The sequence below is a fragment of the Pleuronectes platessa genome, chromosome 3, assembly GCF_947347685.1.
Source record: "Pleuronectes platessa chromosome 3, fPlePla1.1, whole genome shotgun sequence".
In the NCBI taxonomy this organism is placed as follows: Eukaryota; Metazoa; Chordata; class Actinopteri; order Pleuronectiformes; family Pleuronectidae; genus Pleuronectes; species Pleuronectes platessa.
Window position 1 is genome coordinate 8,500,483 of NC_070628.1, and position 17,177 is coordinate 8,517,659.

A 17,177-nucleotide genomic window follows, 5' to 3' on the forward strand; every position below is an offset into this window, starting at 1 on the left:
AAATGAAGAGACTTTCTTCCTAAACTTTGCTTCATATTTTAAAGCTACAGTGTATATTAAGTATTTAAAAATGGTAACTTTCCACCACTTCAGTTGAACCTTTCTGGGCCTCAATCCTCCCAGTTCCACTGCTCACGTCCCATCTGAGATCATCTCTGTGGTTTCCAGCATGAAATTATGTTTCAACAAGAACCAGCATTTATACTGGATTGAAGGATGTTAGGTTTTTTCCAAGTCACAGTTTGAACATTGAAGTTAGAATCAAACTTATCTGAAATAAATTAATAAAAACCCATATTAATGTATGATGATTATTCAGTTTTCTTCATACAAGTCTTAGTTCAGTATATAATACTTTGATATACATATATTTATATATTTATTACTTCTAACTTGGTACAACAAAGCATATGAATATGCCCAGATCTGTGACGACATCTAGTGGAAAGAAAGACAAACTGCAACTTCCCACAGCCTTGACTCCATCACAAACGTGGAAGTTGATCAAAGTTTATTCTTATCGTGTATTTTACTGGCTGATTAGTTTGTTTTATGATTGTATTTTAATATTTGACAGTTAGAGCAAATCATATCTCCTCCTGAAAGTATTTCCTGTCATTGAGGTTTTAAGCTGCATTTAGAATTTCATGATGGAAAAATACAATTAAGAGGAAATATAAATATCTTAACAACTTCAACACGAAGAAAAAACAATAGTTGTCAAAACAAATCTAAAAAAATTACTGTAAATATAGTGATTTAAACCACACATGTTTTATACATTTAGATTCTTACATGTTTGCTCTAGTGTGATCTTCACATTGTTTATAGTTGTCCCATTTGTTTTCCTTCAATTCTTAATGTCCAACTTGTAAATCAATATAATGATAATATATTGATAAATATAATAATGTCAATCGATTGGCAACTTTAAGTTTTTCTAAAGCACTAAAACCTCAATAACAAACCCAAACTAATGAACAAAATGTTGAGAAACTTAAAAAAAACTTGTCTATGGTGGTGTGTGTACGTGTACGTGTATGTGTTTGTGTTTGTGTGTGCCTGTGTGTGTTTGTGTGTGAGTGTCTGTGTGTGTGTGTGTGTGTGTGAGTGGCACCACCCACCCAGTGCAGGGCAGACAGGGGACGGTGCTGCTGTGGGCAGGACGTACTGAAACTCCCAGTGCTCAGTGGACAGCGGCCGCTGGTATCGACCGTGTGGACGAATGGAAGAGAGACCGGCTGCTGCTAAACTCCTGAAACTCTTATCGTCGGTTTAATGTTGTTTTTTTTTATCTCAACATTGTGTTAAATCGCGATGGATGAAGTTTTGCGTGAAGATGAGAACGAGGCGCAGCGCAGAGAAGTGCGGGACAGAGGCCAGACATCAGGTAGAGATTGTGTGTGTGTGTGTGTGTGTGTGTGTGTGTGTGTGTGTGTGTGTGTGTGTGTGTGTGTGTGTGTGTGTCTGTGTGTGTGTGTGTGTGTGTCTGTCAGTCTGTCTGTGTGTGTGTGTGTGTCTCTGTGTGTGTCTGTATGTGTGTGTGTGTGTGAGCGTGAACAAATAACGGTTTATCATGTGGCCCCGGCTTATTCTCTGTTGTTAAAGTAGAGAGTTGTGATTGGTCAGCCCACTGGGTTAATTTCACTACTGTGTCAGACCTCCAGTGTTTCTATTCATTTCTGTAGTGTGTGAGAATCTATTAGCAGAGTCTTTAAAACCTGTTGAATCCAGCACAGTTATAATACAACCTGTTTTATACTCTATGGTCAAAGTTGTGTGATTTAAGTTGTAACCTCATAGAGGTCTTTGTACGTCTAATGGTTTAGAACACAGGAATAAAGTGGAACAGAGGAATAAAGTGGCCTAACAAAGTTAAAAAAAATGCCATGAACAACTTGAAGTGTCAGATTGAAGAAATGAAACCAAGGGAAATCTGCCACATCGGCTTGAAACATGAAGTACACAACTGTTTAACATGATATATTAGATATTATAAAAAGATAAACATATATGATTTGCAGGTAGGGAACTAAAACACTTCCTTTAATGACTCAATTACATTTTTACTGTGAGAAGAAATGGATACCTGGAGCTAAGAGATTGGCCTGCTCAGTTAATCTATGGACTTTAAAACATTAAATTGATCTGTTCACATAGACAAATACCTTCATATTATATTAAAGCTCTTATAGTCTTAAAAAAATAGATGAATAAGAACACCTCCGTTGGCTTGTTTGGGACAAACTGCCTGTTAATGAAGACAATGAACTGAATGAACTCTGAGACACATGTGCATTTGAACTTTGAACCTCTGATCCTCCTTTATTTCTTATCAGACACACACCTGTTAGACTTTATGTCTTACAGCCAGACACTAGCTTCAAGATATATATGTATATATATATATATATAAAGCTAACTGGTATCTTTTCATCTCCACACTGTAAGTGACTCTGGAGCCCAGCGTTTGTCTTTTGTCATTTTACACATGAAACAAGATAGAACAGCGTTTTTTGGTTTCATTCCGTTTGATTTATGGTTTCATTCATACCCAGGGAATCAAACACAAACCGACACACCTTCTGTCAATGATACACAATGAGCAGTTTACAGTTGACACCTTGTAATTATATCAACTGTGTTCCATCGTTAATACCGACCTTGGGTGTCGTCTCTGTTCCATGTCTTCACACACCTGAGAATCTGAGAACCAGTTTGACTGCACGACTTTTAATTAAAACTCTACACGTCACGGTGCCACGTGTCGTTTGAGGCTGAAGAGGAAACAGCTCTCTCCTTCCTTTCACTACTGACTTACATGATTTACTAAACAAACAATAGGTTTTGTTAGCAGCCACCAGCCGGATATGGGAGAATACAAGCTGTCTCAGATCTCAGAGAGAGAAATGAAGCTTCACAACAGCTTTCTTTGCTCCTGGTTTTTCTTAGAAACACCTTGTGTGAAAGTACTTTACATCTCTAACTGCCCTGTGCCCAAATATCTCCATCCACTGTCCCAGCTCCATCCTAAAAATACCCCACCCCGACCCCACCTGCTGCCGGACGGGCACGTCTGTCAGTCTCAATGTGAACAAGCTGGTGTTTGCGGTTTTTCATCATTATAAACACATCCCATCACTGCATTGGTCATAATTCAGTGAGTTTCCACTGTGATTCACCCGTCGGCTCTGTCACCTTCTAACCTTCTCTGACTCAACCTCCATGTTGGCTGCTGACACCCTAATATGTCAGAATCACTCTGTCCTGTTTTACTTTAAAGTGAGGACAGGTCAGTTTTGTCCAGACCCTCTGTTGACAACAAAGTCCTTTCTGGATTTTAACATGTGATGCTTTGCAATTGACTTTGGGCCTTGATCTGAGCATCATTTATCTCAGCATGTTCCAGACATCATGATAAATAAATACGACACGTTCAATATCAACAGTTTCGTCCTCAAACCTGCACAAACCTGTTGGTAATGGACTAAAGTTACACTCTGTATCTGACTCTGGATCTGCTGCTTCACCGCTCTGAGTTTCTGCTGTAACGTGACACACAGAGGCTGGGACTGTTTTTCTTGCTTTCCCTTTGTTGCCGTTTCACCAGCTGCTCTGCACCGACGGCTGCTGTTGTGCTGAGTAATGTCAGCATGTGTTCAAGTGACAGCACGGCTGTGAGGGGGAATCTGTCCTGCTGACTTCAGCAGCTTCCTCCTGTGTTGACAGGGTGGTCCCAAGTGTCCACGGCCCACGAATACCAGGAGATACTCACTGATTTGGATTAGGATTCAAAACAGTGCGAGGGGGCTCGCCAGGTCACAGGTCAGGGCCGGGGTCACATGTTTAATTAGGAGGAAAAAGTGAGAGCTCTCAAAGTTGACTATTTGGCTAAAAACTGAAATGATTCTCAAAACTTTCTCAAATCTCTTTAACCGACGATCACTCACATTTAGGACGTTCTTCCTGATTTCGTTCTGATTTAATGTTTTAAAACTTCAATTCACTGAATCTCCCCTGAAACTGTCAGAAAGAGGCCGCCTCCCACTTTAGTGTATCGTCCACTGGTTTTCAATGTGTGAGCGATAAGGAATCTTATCAGTTATAAAGAGTCTAAATCTGTGTGAGTTCTTTCTAGATTCCTTCTGTGTGAGTTCCTTCAATTTTTTTCACCCCTGCTCGTAAGTTTGTTTGTTTATGTGTGTGTGTTTTGTGTGTGTGTATGTATGTGTGTGTGTGTGTGCGTGTGTGTGTGTTTGTCGGCAGGATTACACAGAACCGACTGAACAGATTTCCACAAAGCGTGGTAGACTGATGGGACACGGGCCAAAAATAATCCATAAAAGTTTGGCGTGGCTCCAGACAAATCTTTTTTTTATCACTTTCTTTAACATCGTGGCATTTCTGGACATCTTCAATTTCCCAGGGAATAATTTTTAAATACACATTAAGGAGATCACATTAATATAAGTAATACAACATTTTCTCTATTTCTGGTTTTAACTTACTTCCACAGTTTGCTTTGGTCTTTCTGACTCTTCCCAAACATTTTGTTGGAAGGGTTACACCTTGTCCTTTAATTGAATCACATATCTCAGTCAATGTTCTTATATCATTTGATTGTCAAGGCCATCTCTCCCTTTTCTACCAGCTCCTGTGAATGAAGATGGTATTTATGGAGAACAAATTATTTCACAGCCTGCCCTTTACATTCATAATCCCTCTCCAGTTTTAAGCTCCTCTAAAAATATTAAACTTCTGCTTGTAGAAAGGGACATACTAATCCTAAGGAAATGTTCTTTTCACGGTCATGAGTGTCACAGATTCACCTGAACATAACCATGACCTCTCCCTCTGTAGGCAAATGACAGTGACGGTGTCTTTTAGTAACACCAGCACTTCCTGAATAGTCACATTCCAGGTTATTGAGAGTGGCCGCGTAAACACAGGAGAGGTGAGATATCCCAGGGCCCTCCCTCTCCTGTGTGTTGTCTGTGGGTGTGTGACGGCCTCCGCGTCAGGTTCTTTGAAACACACACACCCACTCAGTCAGTCAGTCGCTGAACTGGGAGAGAGGATCTTACTGGAAATGTACCGACAGATTTTCTATTTAACTCATCACAACAGGTAAGGGTTTTGTTATGTGAGGAAAGTTGTGTTCAGGGTTCTGGTTCATCCACCTCCAGGCTCTCGCTCCACACGGCCTCAAGGAAGTGACTTCATTTCAAACTCCAGATTGAATCTGTGTCTTTCCTCGTTGATTGAAAGCAGAGACGCTGCTCTCTCGCATGTTTTTCCAAAGTGAAAACTGAGTGAGTGGGAGTGAGGCCCATGATAAGTAACAGGTGTGACAGGTGGATGTGGCTGCAGACGAGCTGCTGGTTTCAGGCCAGAGGCGACAACAGCAACCTGAGCTGATTCCACCCACAGCCTCTCCAGTGTCTCTACAGGTTTCACTCTTTAATAAGGAAACTGCCTCTTGATAGATTACACTGTTTGTTTTACTGATATTGTTCCTTAGCCCAGCTGCTAACTAATGAACCTGTTGTTTGATTAAGGGATGAAGTGAAAGAGTGACTGGCACATATTTGCTTTCTGAATTTTAAAGTTCAGATTTGTATAACAACGTCCAGTTCTGTTAGATTGTGTTATTGTTTAGTTTCTTGGGTCCTAGTCAGCTGCTGTAGTCTGTGTATCCATCTGTTTATCTTACAGCTGATAAGGAATCAGAAGATATCAAACGGGTGTTTTGACGGCACAAGGTTTCAGTGACAATGCTTTGAAATGCGTCGCAGCTCTGGAGCCGTTGATGATTTGTGACCTGCACCTTCATTAACTGGTTCATTTACAGTAAAGACAACTGGTTCATCAAGATTTAATCGTTGATCCGGCTGGTCGGGGTGAGGTGTTTCTAGTTCACACTGTCCTAATCTAGTCAGACTAGATGTATATATATAAGTCAAAATGAAGTCATTTAAATCCAAACCCTCTCCACAGTCTTGTTCTGGTCTGACCAGTAGCTTACGATGGCTAATGTTAGCTGTTTATAAAAGTTTATATAACTGAATATCTGCTTCAGTTTGCTGACTTCATGTCTGTTCTGTGTTACTCTCACTTCTTTGCAGTGTAGTTGCTCCTTGTGGCCACAGTGTCAAAAGTTATTCAGGCTCACATTAAAGTCCTGATTCTGTGTAGTGTAGTGAAGTGAAGTGTGTAGTGTACGTCAACAGTAAAAAAAAAATAACCTTGTATAGATAATAGTTCTACTGTTATTGTATTTAGTAGATCTGTTTTTATTCTTATTTATACTCTCTCTTTTCTATATTTAATACTGTCCTCATATAATTGATATAGCCCCCTTGTCGTCTCATTTATCAGATTATTGGTATCATAAATTGAATAAACACTTTGTGGCATGTTAAAGTGGTGATATTAACTCACCTTCAGAAAGTTAGTGCTTTAATCTTTATATAAATTAAACTTCAAAGTGTCTGAGCAGAGTCAGGAAACAATAAACCATGTTTTTTTTCCTGCTCCAAAGATATTCGAGTCGGCCAATACAACATGTGGCATAAAATAAAGTTTCACAATGACAAACGTCCCTTTGTCTACACAAGACCAGACAACATGTCTTCTGTTGTCTCCACATAATAAAGTTAATGATTTACTCACACACTGTGAGTTCTAACTATGAATCTTAACTGTTAATGTGTGTTTATATTCATTGTGGCTGATGAAGCAAATCATTGAACACTAGCCTCCATATGTTATTGATGTGTTTTCTGCTGCTCATCACTTATGAAACTGTTTCCTCCTCCAGATCGTCCTGAAAGAACCAAACCAGAGCTTTTACACTGCAGGTGAGTTAGTTCTCCTTGACCTGTGGGTTTATATATTAGCTCCAGTAGCTCCAGTAGCTCCAGTAGCTCCAGCCTCTGTGTGTGTGGTGCTGGGATTAGACTCACTGTCTCTTTAACATTCAGATCTGCTGATGATGAGGTTGTGAAGGGACCAAACAATGAGCTGATCAAACCTGACTGACTGACAGACAGAGTGGATGTCAACAGGAGAATTGATTTGTTTACTAATTCCACCAGTTTGTCGGTGCTTATCTTTCTGAAATGTCAAATAACATCCAGCAGACTGATAGACATCTCAAAACATCCCCCCTACAACCGTCCCGGAAATTCCTATTGATTTAAAAATGTTATTGCTCACTTTCACAGCCTTAAATGACCTTGCACTCCTATTTGATATATATGTTTCTATCTTTTAATGTTCTATGTCTGGTCTCAGGCTGAGACTCTCAGCTCATGTTCCATTGCTTTATTCTAATTTGATCTCCTTGTCTGGTCATGTTTACCCTCAAAAGCATCAAAGGCACTATACATGTTTGTTTAATGGCGATAAATTGCATGGATTTATATATATAGCACTTTAAATGAAAGAAAGCTTATTTTTGATATTGAAAGAGTTGGAAATAGGTCAACGGAAGGTGCTTCATCAATAACGTTTATAATAATTAATATTATTATTATTATTATTAGTGAGAGAGATAGAGAATAATACGCAGCTTGTGTTCCGCCTTAAGATCCGTGTGTTTCCAGCTTCTCACGTGGAACCAGGAGGAGAGAGAGGATCGCTTCTCTTTCCCCTGATAGTTCATGTCACCCTGCCACAGCCTTACAGTTCTTAATGAGCAGGGTAACGACGAGCCTGCTCCTGTTTACGTTGGTGGAGTCACGGACGACACTGATCAGAGAAAACACCTCAGGTCTTTTTAAAAAGAGAGAGAGAGAAAAGAAGGGGAATCGTAACATGATGACAGTGCTGCGTGAAGTAATGATATTAAAGGATTAGAAAATAATACGTCGACATCTTCTGTGAGGAAAAACAGCCCGAGGACAAGAAAGACGAGAAGTGGTTAGTTTCTGTCTGGAGATGATTTGAATTTAAAATGTTTAAGTGAATCTTCATATTTTTATATATTTTATTTATATAATGTTCATGTTTCTTCTCTTGTTCTTATCTGCTTTTAATCACATGTTCCTCTTCTATAGTTCAGTGTATATTTACCCCTTAAGCAATTATAATGAATACAAAAATGTGCATATAGCATAAATAACTTCATCAAATTGATTAAAAATTCAAATATAAAAGTAGTGTCTGCCATTTTTCAATCAATTTTTTTTTTTTTATTACATTTTTACTAGCACTTACCTTTTCCTATCCAGTTTCCTTTATCTCACCTTTTAGTTAAGATGTTATTTAAATCTTAAATCTTTGCATAAATCGACTTCAATGGTATATGCAGTGCTTGTATAGAGTCTTCTGAACAGTACTGACCAGGGGCGAGTCTCTTTCTGTTAACTGAGTCACCACACAGGTATGAACCCTCTCTGGTCTGTACGTGTCCCACACCACACTGATGAATGGTTCTCCTGTGTTTTTCAGTCAAGGTCCTCTGTCTTCCATACGAGCTGCAATCAAACGAAGTAAGTTTGTTGTTGGAAGTCTTTGTTTAAAAGATGTATTTGAAGTATTTACTAATGTAGCATTTTTATTTGGTTATTTTGTACAATTTGAGCTAAAGATTTCCTCCAGTAACTTAACAATGGTATCATGGGTTGTTGAAAGTGAGATCTACATAGCTCCAATCAGAAGAGTAGAAAAGCTTAATAACGTGATATATGCAGATGTAAATCAAACTATAACACAGGTTTATTTCACCTTTTATTTCCCTTTCTTCAGCAAGAACAACCTCTCAGAGCGACCAGGCCAGAGACAGAAGGTAATTTAAACAGTTTCCCTCAATGGAATGTCTGCTCATGTTTACTTATTCTCACTCATGCCCTCTGAAGTAATATCTAGTGTGTTGGATGTGGCAGAAATACCAGGTATTCAATGTGGATGTGTAGATGTATGTCGGTCGTGTTTCAGGCCCTGATGGTTCTTTCTTGTTTGGCTTTCAGGCGACCAGAGATCACCATCGTCTCAGCCGAACCTCTGATCAGTAACAACTGGTTCCCAGCAGGATCCTCTGTGGTTTTCCCTCCTCCCTCTCCTCAGTCAGGCTGGTCGGCAGACGTCCAGATCGTCTCCCAGGTACAGACTTTGAATCCACAAGTGTGATTTTCATATAGGAACAATGTTTTGTTCTTTGATATAAACCTGTTTGTGGAGGCTTCTCTTGGTGTGTATTTGCTGTGGCTCTGGTTTGTCCGAGAATAGTTTTTCATTTTGATTTCAGCCTCTAATGACAGGACAGAGTAAGTTTGAAATGTGGAGAGAAAAGTGGGGCAGACATGCAGCAAAGGGCCGGGTCAGAACCGAAACTGCCAAAAAGAACCAAACAGTTCTTATGAAATAATATATATACAAACCAAGCACAGAATTACCTTATAGTGTAAGCATCAATTGCCACAACTTGAAAATTATAGTATAGGTAACTAGTCAAAGTAAACTGAGGAGGTCATCTCCTCAGTTTACCTCCTTTAATGGTATTAAGTATTAACTAGAGCGTGTGTGTGCTTGTGCGTGCGTATGTGTGTGTCTTTCATGATTCAGCCTCCACCATCCTATGACCAGGTGATCCAGGAGAAGACCCAGGAGGATCACGTGGTCAGGCCCACAGCAGCCCCCCGCTGGACCATTACAAGCGCCACACAGACCGACCCTGAGAGGGAGGACGCCGCCGCCCCCGTCCCACAAACCAGTGCGGCTCCACAGTCGGCTGAGAACAGATCTGCCGGTGAGACACACAGGAATCCCTACTGGTGGCGAGAAGCTTCAAGTGTCAGTCGGTTTCTCAAGATGTTTGTTCACTTTTCTTTCCAGGTGAAAAACCAAAGAAGCCCCCGAGGCCGTCGCGGCTGAAGCTAGCGGACAGAGGGCTGCCCTCTGAAACTGTGGGAACAAAGACCACATCCACCAACACTGAGGATCAAAGTGGATCTAAATCTGACGTACAACAACCCAACCAAGCAGATCCCCCTCACACCAGATCTGTGACTGTACACTGGGACTTTCCCGCCGAAACTACTTCCTCCTCTTCAAACTCCGAACCTCGTCAATGCCCAGTTCCGCTTCCTCGTAGAAAATCCAGAAAGCCGGTGATTCCAGAGGAGGTCGAGGTTCAGTCTTTGATCAAACTCAGTGAAGACAGTGACGCCGTTCCCTCTGATCCCGAGGACTTATCTTCAAATAAATATCTACAGGAGCTATTAGAGGCCTTTGGTGAGGAGAACCAATCAGACGAGGCCTCTGCGGGTGAAGATGCTGTTGGCGAGATGAGCGCCAGCATGAGTCAACGTAACATCCGCGCCAGGATCCAGGCCTTCGAGAGCCAGACGGAGGAGGGAAATGTGGCAGAACCAGTCAAACCAGAGCCTCGAACCAGGAAGTCCTTCAGCAAACCTGCAGTTGCTGCCAAACCCTCTGCGGCGCTCAAACCTCAGTTCAGCGCGGATGATGTCTACCAGAACGTCTTGTCCGTACAATCAGCCCAGATCCAGGCACCGGACCCGAGACCTCAGCCCCCTAAGAAACCAGTGGGGATGGCGATAAAAGAAGAGCTCGAGACTTTACACAGGAAGGGGCCCGTCCCAGGCAGGTCCCGTCCTCCGTTACTGACCAGAACCGACAGCATCGACGATGAAGGGGAGATTTCACCGATTCCTCCTGCACCTCCAGTGAAGCCCTTCAAAGAGCCTCTCAAACCAAACCTGAACTTCAACAACCACAACTCCACCTCCATGTCCACTGAGAACCAGTATGTGAACCCGCCATCAAGTAAGTAGGTTGTGTAGAATAAAATCGAATTAATATTTTCAGATTACAGCAGATAAGTTTAGTTTGACAACTCTTTCTATATAAAGCCCCTTTTAAAACAATGTGACAAACGGATGTGCCTCAATCAGAATAAACATCTCCTGCTTATCCTTTAAGGGTCACAAGAGGTTTGAACCAATCCCAGCTGACACTAGTCGAGATAAAGTGGTACATCCTGGACAGTGTGTCAGCGTCTCATAGAACCGATATACAGAGACATACAACCATTCATTCCCAGAGTCGTATAACCCTAGCCCTATATGCTACTGTGGCTGAGAGACATCATCACACTGCAAAATAAGAAAACAACACATGCACTGCAAAAACTCACAACACATGCAACTATAGGAACGCACTGCTAATTGTGAAATCATCAGAGATGTTTCCAAATTATCAACGTGAGCGAGTGTAAGAAAAAACTACAAAGAGTATCAAGTAGAAATACTCGTTCAGATAACAGAGCACTAACCTGTGCTGCAGGGCTTGTATTTACTGTTTGCTGTAAATACTCAGCAGTGAAGTCAAGTGTCTTTCCCCTCAGATCACGTCCCAGCGGAGCCTCAGCGCAGTGTGGACAGTAACGGAGTCTCCTTCCCCAGACAGAGTATCACGAGGAGACCAACCACCATCCGGGTCCCCAGCAAAACGGCCTCATGTGAGTCCACAACACATCACATGACACGTGGTCTGTTTGTGAGTTACTGACATTACACCTGTGTTGGTAATGGAGCCGGTGTTTTCAGAACATTATAGTAAAGACATGTCTCTTCTCAGTCTCAGATACTTTTCAGGACAGTGCTCCTCCTCTGCCTGTTCAGAAGCCTGTGGGCTCCATGCGCTCCTCAGTCATCAACAGGCAGATCTCCACACCCGTCCTCCCTTCACAGGTAAGACCTCCAGGAGCTATCAAACATGAAACTCACTCACAAACACTAATTGACCTTACATGCATTTAAGCAAAAATATGCTTTGTTTCATTAGTTTTCTTTTAAAAGGAGCACTTTCCCTCAGATGTATTTTGTACAATTCACAGACGGTATGTTGAGATGGATGATACAACACCTCCCAGAAATTGAAGCCAAAGGGTCTCATTGCCCCCTGGTGGCTGTCCACATTATAGTTCACACATATCACCTCCTCCATTGTTAGTGGATGGGACATGGGCCAAACCAAAAAGTCAACATACAAGTCGAAGTTCTTATTTAATGTTATGAAAACGGGGGGAAATGTGATGGTTGACAGCTGAGACTGACTTGCAATTGGTCGAGCATGTGTATCGGGGGGACCTTGGCGCAAGAGTTTGAATCTGGGATAATTGGGCTTTATATCTGGAAAGTAGGAGCTAGAAGAGATTCATTGTCCATCTTTATTTACAATCTGTGGTGCAATACAATGACAATACATTTCTAGTGGAGAAAGTTTCCCTGCTTTATTTCCTCAGCTTTCCACAAACAAACTCCTGTCGTCTCTTCAGCTGTGTCCGAATGCTTTGTGTGGTTACGTGGTTACTCTGGTTTCCACCACTGTAAACCGCTCAATGAGTCTGTTTTAGTGCTAATAAAGAAAATCCTCAATCTTCTGCAGGACTTTTCCCAATTTGGACCAGAGCCATCGCTACCACCTCGGTGAGTGAGAGGAGTAAATCCTCCAGGGTTTGAAATGTTAGTTTCACTGGATAAAGATGTTTACACCTCTCACCTCGATGATGTTGTTGTTGCACCTTAGGAGAGCCAGCACCATCAAAAAACTCCCACCTCGCCCACCTCCAGCCAAAGCAGGCCCGGGAAGACCTCCCCCACCCAGCCTCCAGGCCGCGGGTCGATCCCAGTCAGTACCATGGGACGTTTCTCCTAAACCACAGGCTAAGAAGCCCCGAGGGAAAAGACCCGTCTTACCTCCGAGGCCCAAGCCGGGCCACCGTCTCTACAACAAATACACGGTGAGACAGATCCCACTGCACGGCTCTGTGCTGCCATACTGTTTCACCTACACCACCATGAGCTCATGTTCCATTTTCTTTTTGCTTTCTCTCACCAGCTTGAGCTTCCACATGGAATTGCAGCCAATGACTACAATGGCAGCAACACAGGGGAGCTGTCACTTCAGGTGACCAAACTAGATTCCCCGACTTTCACATTAAAAGTGGATTAAATTTAATGCTCTACTTTCTGGATTGTCTGTAATCTAATCTAATCTTTGTTTTCCTCTTTGTCAATAGAAAAATGAAGTTCTTCTCCTGCTGGCGGAGATTGACCATAATACTTTCGAGTGCCAGGTCGGAGACATCCGAGGACAAGTCCCCAGGTCTCGCATGACGGTTATAACTCCTCTTACTGCAGACGTGTCCCCACCACAGGTAACTTATCCTTCAGTCATGAGTAAAGAAAACATGTTCCTGATACTTGAGCCTCACTTTTACATCCTTATTGTCTCTTAACAGAGCTCCGCAACAAGCGCTGCAGGTGGAGACGGTTATGGGCTAAAGGTGCAGGTCATCCATGACTTCACCCCAGGTGATACATCCGTTTATTCTGATTGTGAAATAACACTAAATCCATTGTGTATTTGGGATTCTGGTAATGTCCTATAACCATCTGGGGGCTTTTATCTTGAAAATCCATCCTCTGTTTGGGCTTCATGGTAAGGTCCTGTTAACATATGGTGGCTTTTACTTAGAAATTCCACTTTCCAGTTTAATCATCTGGGAGCTTTTATAATATTCTTTTTTTTAACACATATAAAAACCTGTAATTATATATACATTGGACATATACATATACAACAATGGAATATTTATATAACTGAGCCATAGACTGTATATAAAGATGTATAAATAGTTAAGCCAAATCATATTAATCGCCCCCTGGTGGCTGGTTGCAGTATAGGTTATAAACCCTGTCTCCTGGACAAAACCAAACAAAGTACACTTCGTATCAGTTTTTCTCAAAGATGGTGTCTTCCCTTTTAGTTAGTTGTGTTCATGTTTCTGATAAGTTTAGTTTCAATTTGTTATTTGATGTTGTAAAAAAAGGTTAAAATACATTTGACACTTGTGTGACTTTGTTTCCATAAAGACTGAAAGCACAATAATCCTTTTTCGAGCCTGTTCATGTCTGAAAACATAGATACTGAAAACAATGATGTGGATGTTTTTGTGTAGGTTTGGGTATTTGTGTGACGCCATTAGATAACTGATGTGTATTGTCTTCACAGAGGGTCCAGGAGAGCTGGCCCTGAGAGAAGGAGATGTTGTGACCATGGTGGAGCCGGTGGACAGCGAGTGGTACAGAGGAACCTGTCGGGGATCCTCTGGTTTCTTTCCTGTCAATTATGTCAAAGTCTTGGTAAGTTTGAACTATTGAAATAAGGCTGATTTATTTATAAATATACGTGATGAATAAGGATTCCTTGAAATAATCAATACATTTCAACTCTCTTTACAGTCAAATTCACCAAAAACCCTCCCTGAAAGGAAACCGAGGCCTCCACCTGCAACAGCCAGGTAAAACTTTTAGACAAACTATAATCTTTGGACGGGTCTTTACAGCCTCACCTCACCTGAAGTGTGTTTGCATCCTGTGAAGTGGTCCACGCTGCGTGGCGAGGTTCGACTTCGAGGGGGAGCACAGTGACGAGCTGTCCTTCTCCGAGGGGGATGTGATCCAGCTGAAGGAGTACGTCGGAGACGACTGGGCTCGGGGACAGAACGGCGTCTACACTGGGATCTTCCCTCTTAACTTCGTGGAGGTGGTTGAAGATCTGCCTCCACCTCCCAGTCGGCAGCAGACAGGGCCCAGGAGTGTCCCCCTGCCCGGTAGGATGACACGAAAGCTCCAGAACTAAGTCAATTGATCAACTCCGCCAAGGAGGTTGTGTTTCATCCCCTATTCATTTGATTCTTTGTCAGGAATACACACAAATTTACAGATTTCTGTCACACTTAGTGGAGGGACGGGATGTGACCGAGAAAGAAACTATTCAATTCAGTTGTGATTCAACATTTATGTCTTCAATAGTTTTCATCAGTTCTGAATCAAAACATGACGGATTTGTTGCAGAATTTAAGCAAGAGAGTCACTGTACTTCTTTTTGTATCCGAGCAATAGAGCTGACTGGTAATTGAGTTTGTGTTAACATGTTAACGTCTTAATCTCTGAAACAAAAGAGTGGCAGTGTCTCTGAGTGAAGAGCCTCTCTCCATCTTGTTCCTTTGTGTTCAGATTTCCCTCAGTGGCACGTCAGGAATCTGTTTCTCTTTCATTAGAAAGCTTTTTACTGAAGGTCTCTCCACTCAACAGTGAACCTGAGGCCTGGAGTTCAGAAATACAGTTTCGATGTAATGTTTTCTAGGAATCCACGAGTGATTATAAAGTCAACACTACTATCTAAAGTAAACACCTCACAACTTGGTTTCTGTTTCCCTACAACTATCTGTTTTAGGCCAGCTTGGCCCTTGACCTCTGCATCCTCCATGGAAGCTGCTACATAGACGTTGCATGCAACACTAATGATAAAACAGCATGCTTTTATATTTTTAATAACCTTGACCTATTTCCTCTCCACAGGCATGGTGGCCTCTCCAGGTGCAAACACTGAGTTGGCCAAACCTGCTCAGGTAACCAGTTCCTAAATAAATGCATTGACATCAGTATAGAGAAGATGTTGGTTTAAGATAAGTCAATTAAACAAACAGAAATTCAGCTCTCTTCTTGTGTTTCATTTTGCTTTGCAGGCCTCTCAGTCCAGCGTGGACTGGGTGGTGGCTCTGTACGACTACGGGGGGGGTTCGGAGGAGGAGCTTTCCTTTCAGCAGGGCGACTGCATCCTGCTCACCCAGCACATTAATGCTGAGTGGAGCTGTGGCCGGCTCAGCGGCAGAGAGGGCATGTTCCCTACGGCTTTTGTTGAGAGCAGCACAGGTATGAAGCTCTCACAGTGGTGCTTTGTCGCTGTTATTGTGTTGTTGGCTGCAGGGGCATCAGTGAGTGTGTTACAGAGCAGCCATGCGGTTAGAAAGTGGTGTTAAATGTTTTGTTGGTGCTTTGGTGAACTACAGTCACATTTTTTCATCTATGATCAAATGTTTATTGTTCTTTAATTGTGACAAACAACATGACTGGTGCTGTGGCTGCAACTAATTACTTTAGTCTTTATTGATGAGTCTGCTGGTTATTTGATTAATCAAGACACAAAATGATGAAAACTGGCCAATGAAATTAACCAGAGCTCAAATAGAAATCTTAAATTACTTATTGTGTTTGATTAACAGTCTGTAACTCATAGATATTCAGTTTACTATTTCATCCTGCAAAGAAAACTACTCACAACTGAGGATTTGAGGGTAAATATTGTTCTTAGTTTGTGTGAACAGTGACTTGAAAGATTGTTGAAATAGCTGCAGAATCAATTGTCAGTTATCTACCCAGTTTCAGCTTTAACACTGTTTAGCGACAACCATTGTGATTTGTCATTGACCAGTACTGGATGTTCTCCTCAGCAGGTTCCCAGTCATCTAACAGTCAACAGAATGAAGCTGCTGCCGGTGGAAGAGGCAGAGCTCTGTTTAACTTCACATCGGAATGTGATGAGGAGCTCTCTCTGCAGGTACACTGATTTATTTGTTCCCATCATTAACATTCAAAAAGCACAGATATCCTCTGAAAACAACTAATGTCTTCCTCTGTCACAGATGGGGGACGTTATAACCAACCTGGAGACAATCGATGAAGAGTGGTTCCTGGGGGATTTGAGGGGGAAACGAGCGATGGTCCCTAAAAACTATGTACAAGTACTGGGATAGTACAAAAAGAACTGCCATACTAAAGATGACAAGTGGATTTAAACCTGAGGACAAACCGGAGCTTTCAGCAGTGGAGGACTTATGTGAACTGTAGCTTTTATACCAATTAGTGCAACCTCTTGTATCATCTGCAGCATTAACTTAAAAATGAAGCGTTTACTGAATTGATAATGTAATAAATATGCAACATTAAATCTGGCTGTAAATCTTTTTTAACTGTATTCTTTACCATTTGCACCATCTTGTGGTTTGTCTCCCTATGTCATGTCCCCCCCCCCCCCCCCCCCAACTACAAATATGGTCAATAACCAAGTATTACATTTTTTCATAACTTGGTCTTTAAATGCATGGAAATAATAAACAGTTCCACCAGATTAAAACTGCAAACTCAAGATGCCCAGTGTAGTGTTTGCAGTTTCAGGAACATACAAAATTTGAAATAAAGCAGCAAAGATCCAGGGATTTGTTGTAGACTTGTGCAGTAGTGAGGCCTCACCTGGTCTGTGCATGAAGTGGAAGTCAACATGAGAAGCTAAACCTTTGGTAA

At 41.8% G+C, this 17,177-nt stretch overlaps 1 protein-coding gene across 3 annotated transcripts; it reads left to right on the forward strand.

Annotated features, from left to right (window-relative positions):
* Window positions 1-1,156: 1,156 nt before the first annotated feature.
* sh3d19 (SH3 domain containing 19) lies at window positions 1,157-16,824 on the forward strand. 3 transcript variants are annotated; one of them, XM_053419516.1, is made up of 21 exons: window positions 1,157-1,390; window positions 6,821-6,860; window positions 8,455-8,495; window positions 8,752-8,791; window positions 8,973-9,105; window positions 9,568-9,751; window positions 9,838-10,791; window positions 11,372-11,485; window positions 11,605-11,717; window positions 12,415-12,455; window positions 12,556-12,769; window positions 12,868-12,936; window positions 13,049-13,186; window positions 13,271-13,343; window positions 14,044-14,174; window positions 14,274-14,332; window positions 14,415-14,644; window positions 15,396-15,445; window positions 15,563-15,749; window positions 16,328-16,434; window positions 16,520-16,824. In XM_053419516.1, exons 1-21 carry the CDS (start codon window positions 1,318-1,320, stop codon window positions 16,628-16,630), a joined length of 3,102 nt encoding a protein of 1,033 aa, XP_053275491.1. In that variant the 5' UTR covers window positions 1,157-1,317; the 3' UTR covers window positions 16,631-16,824. The 3 variants fall into 3 exon arrangements, with proteins under 3 accessions (XP_053275491.1, XP_053275492.1, XP_053275493.1); XM_053419517.1 differs by having other exon boundaries at window positions 16,331-16,434; XM_053419518.1 differs by having other exon boundaries at window positions 9,589-9,751.
* Window positions 16,825-17,177: the final 353 nt, after the last annotated feature.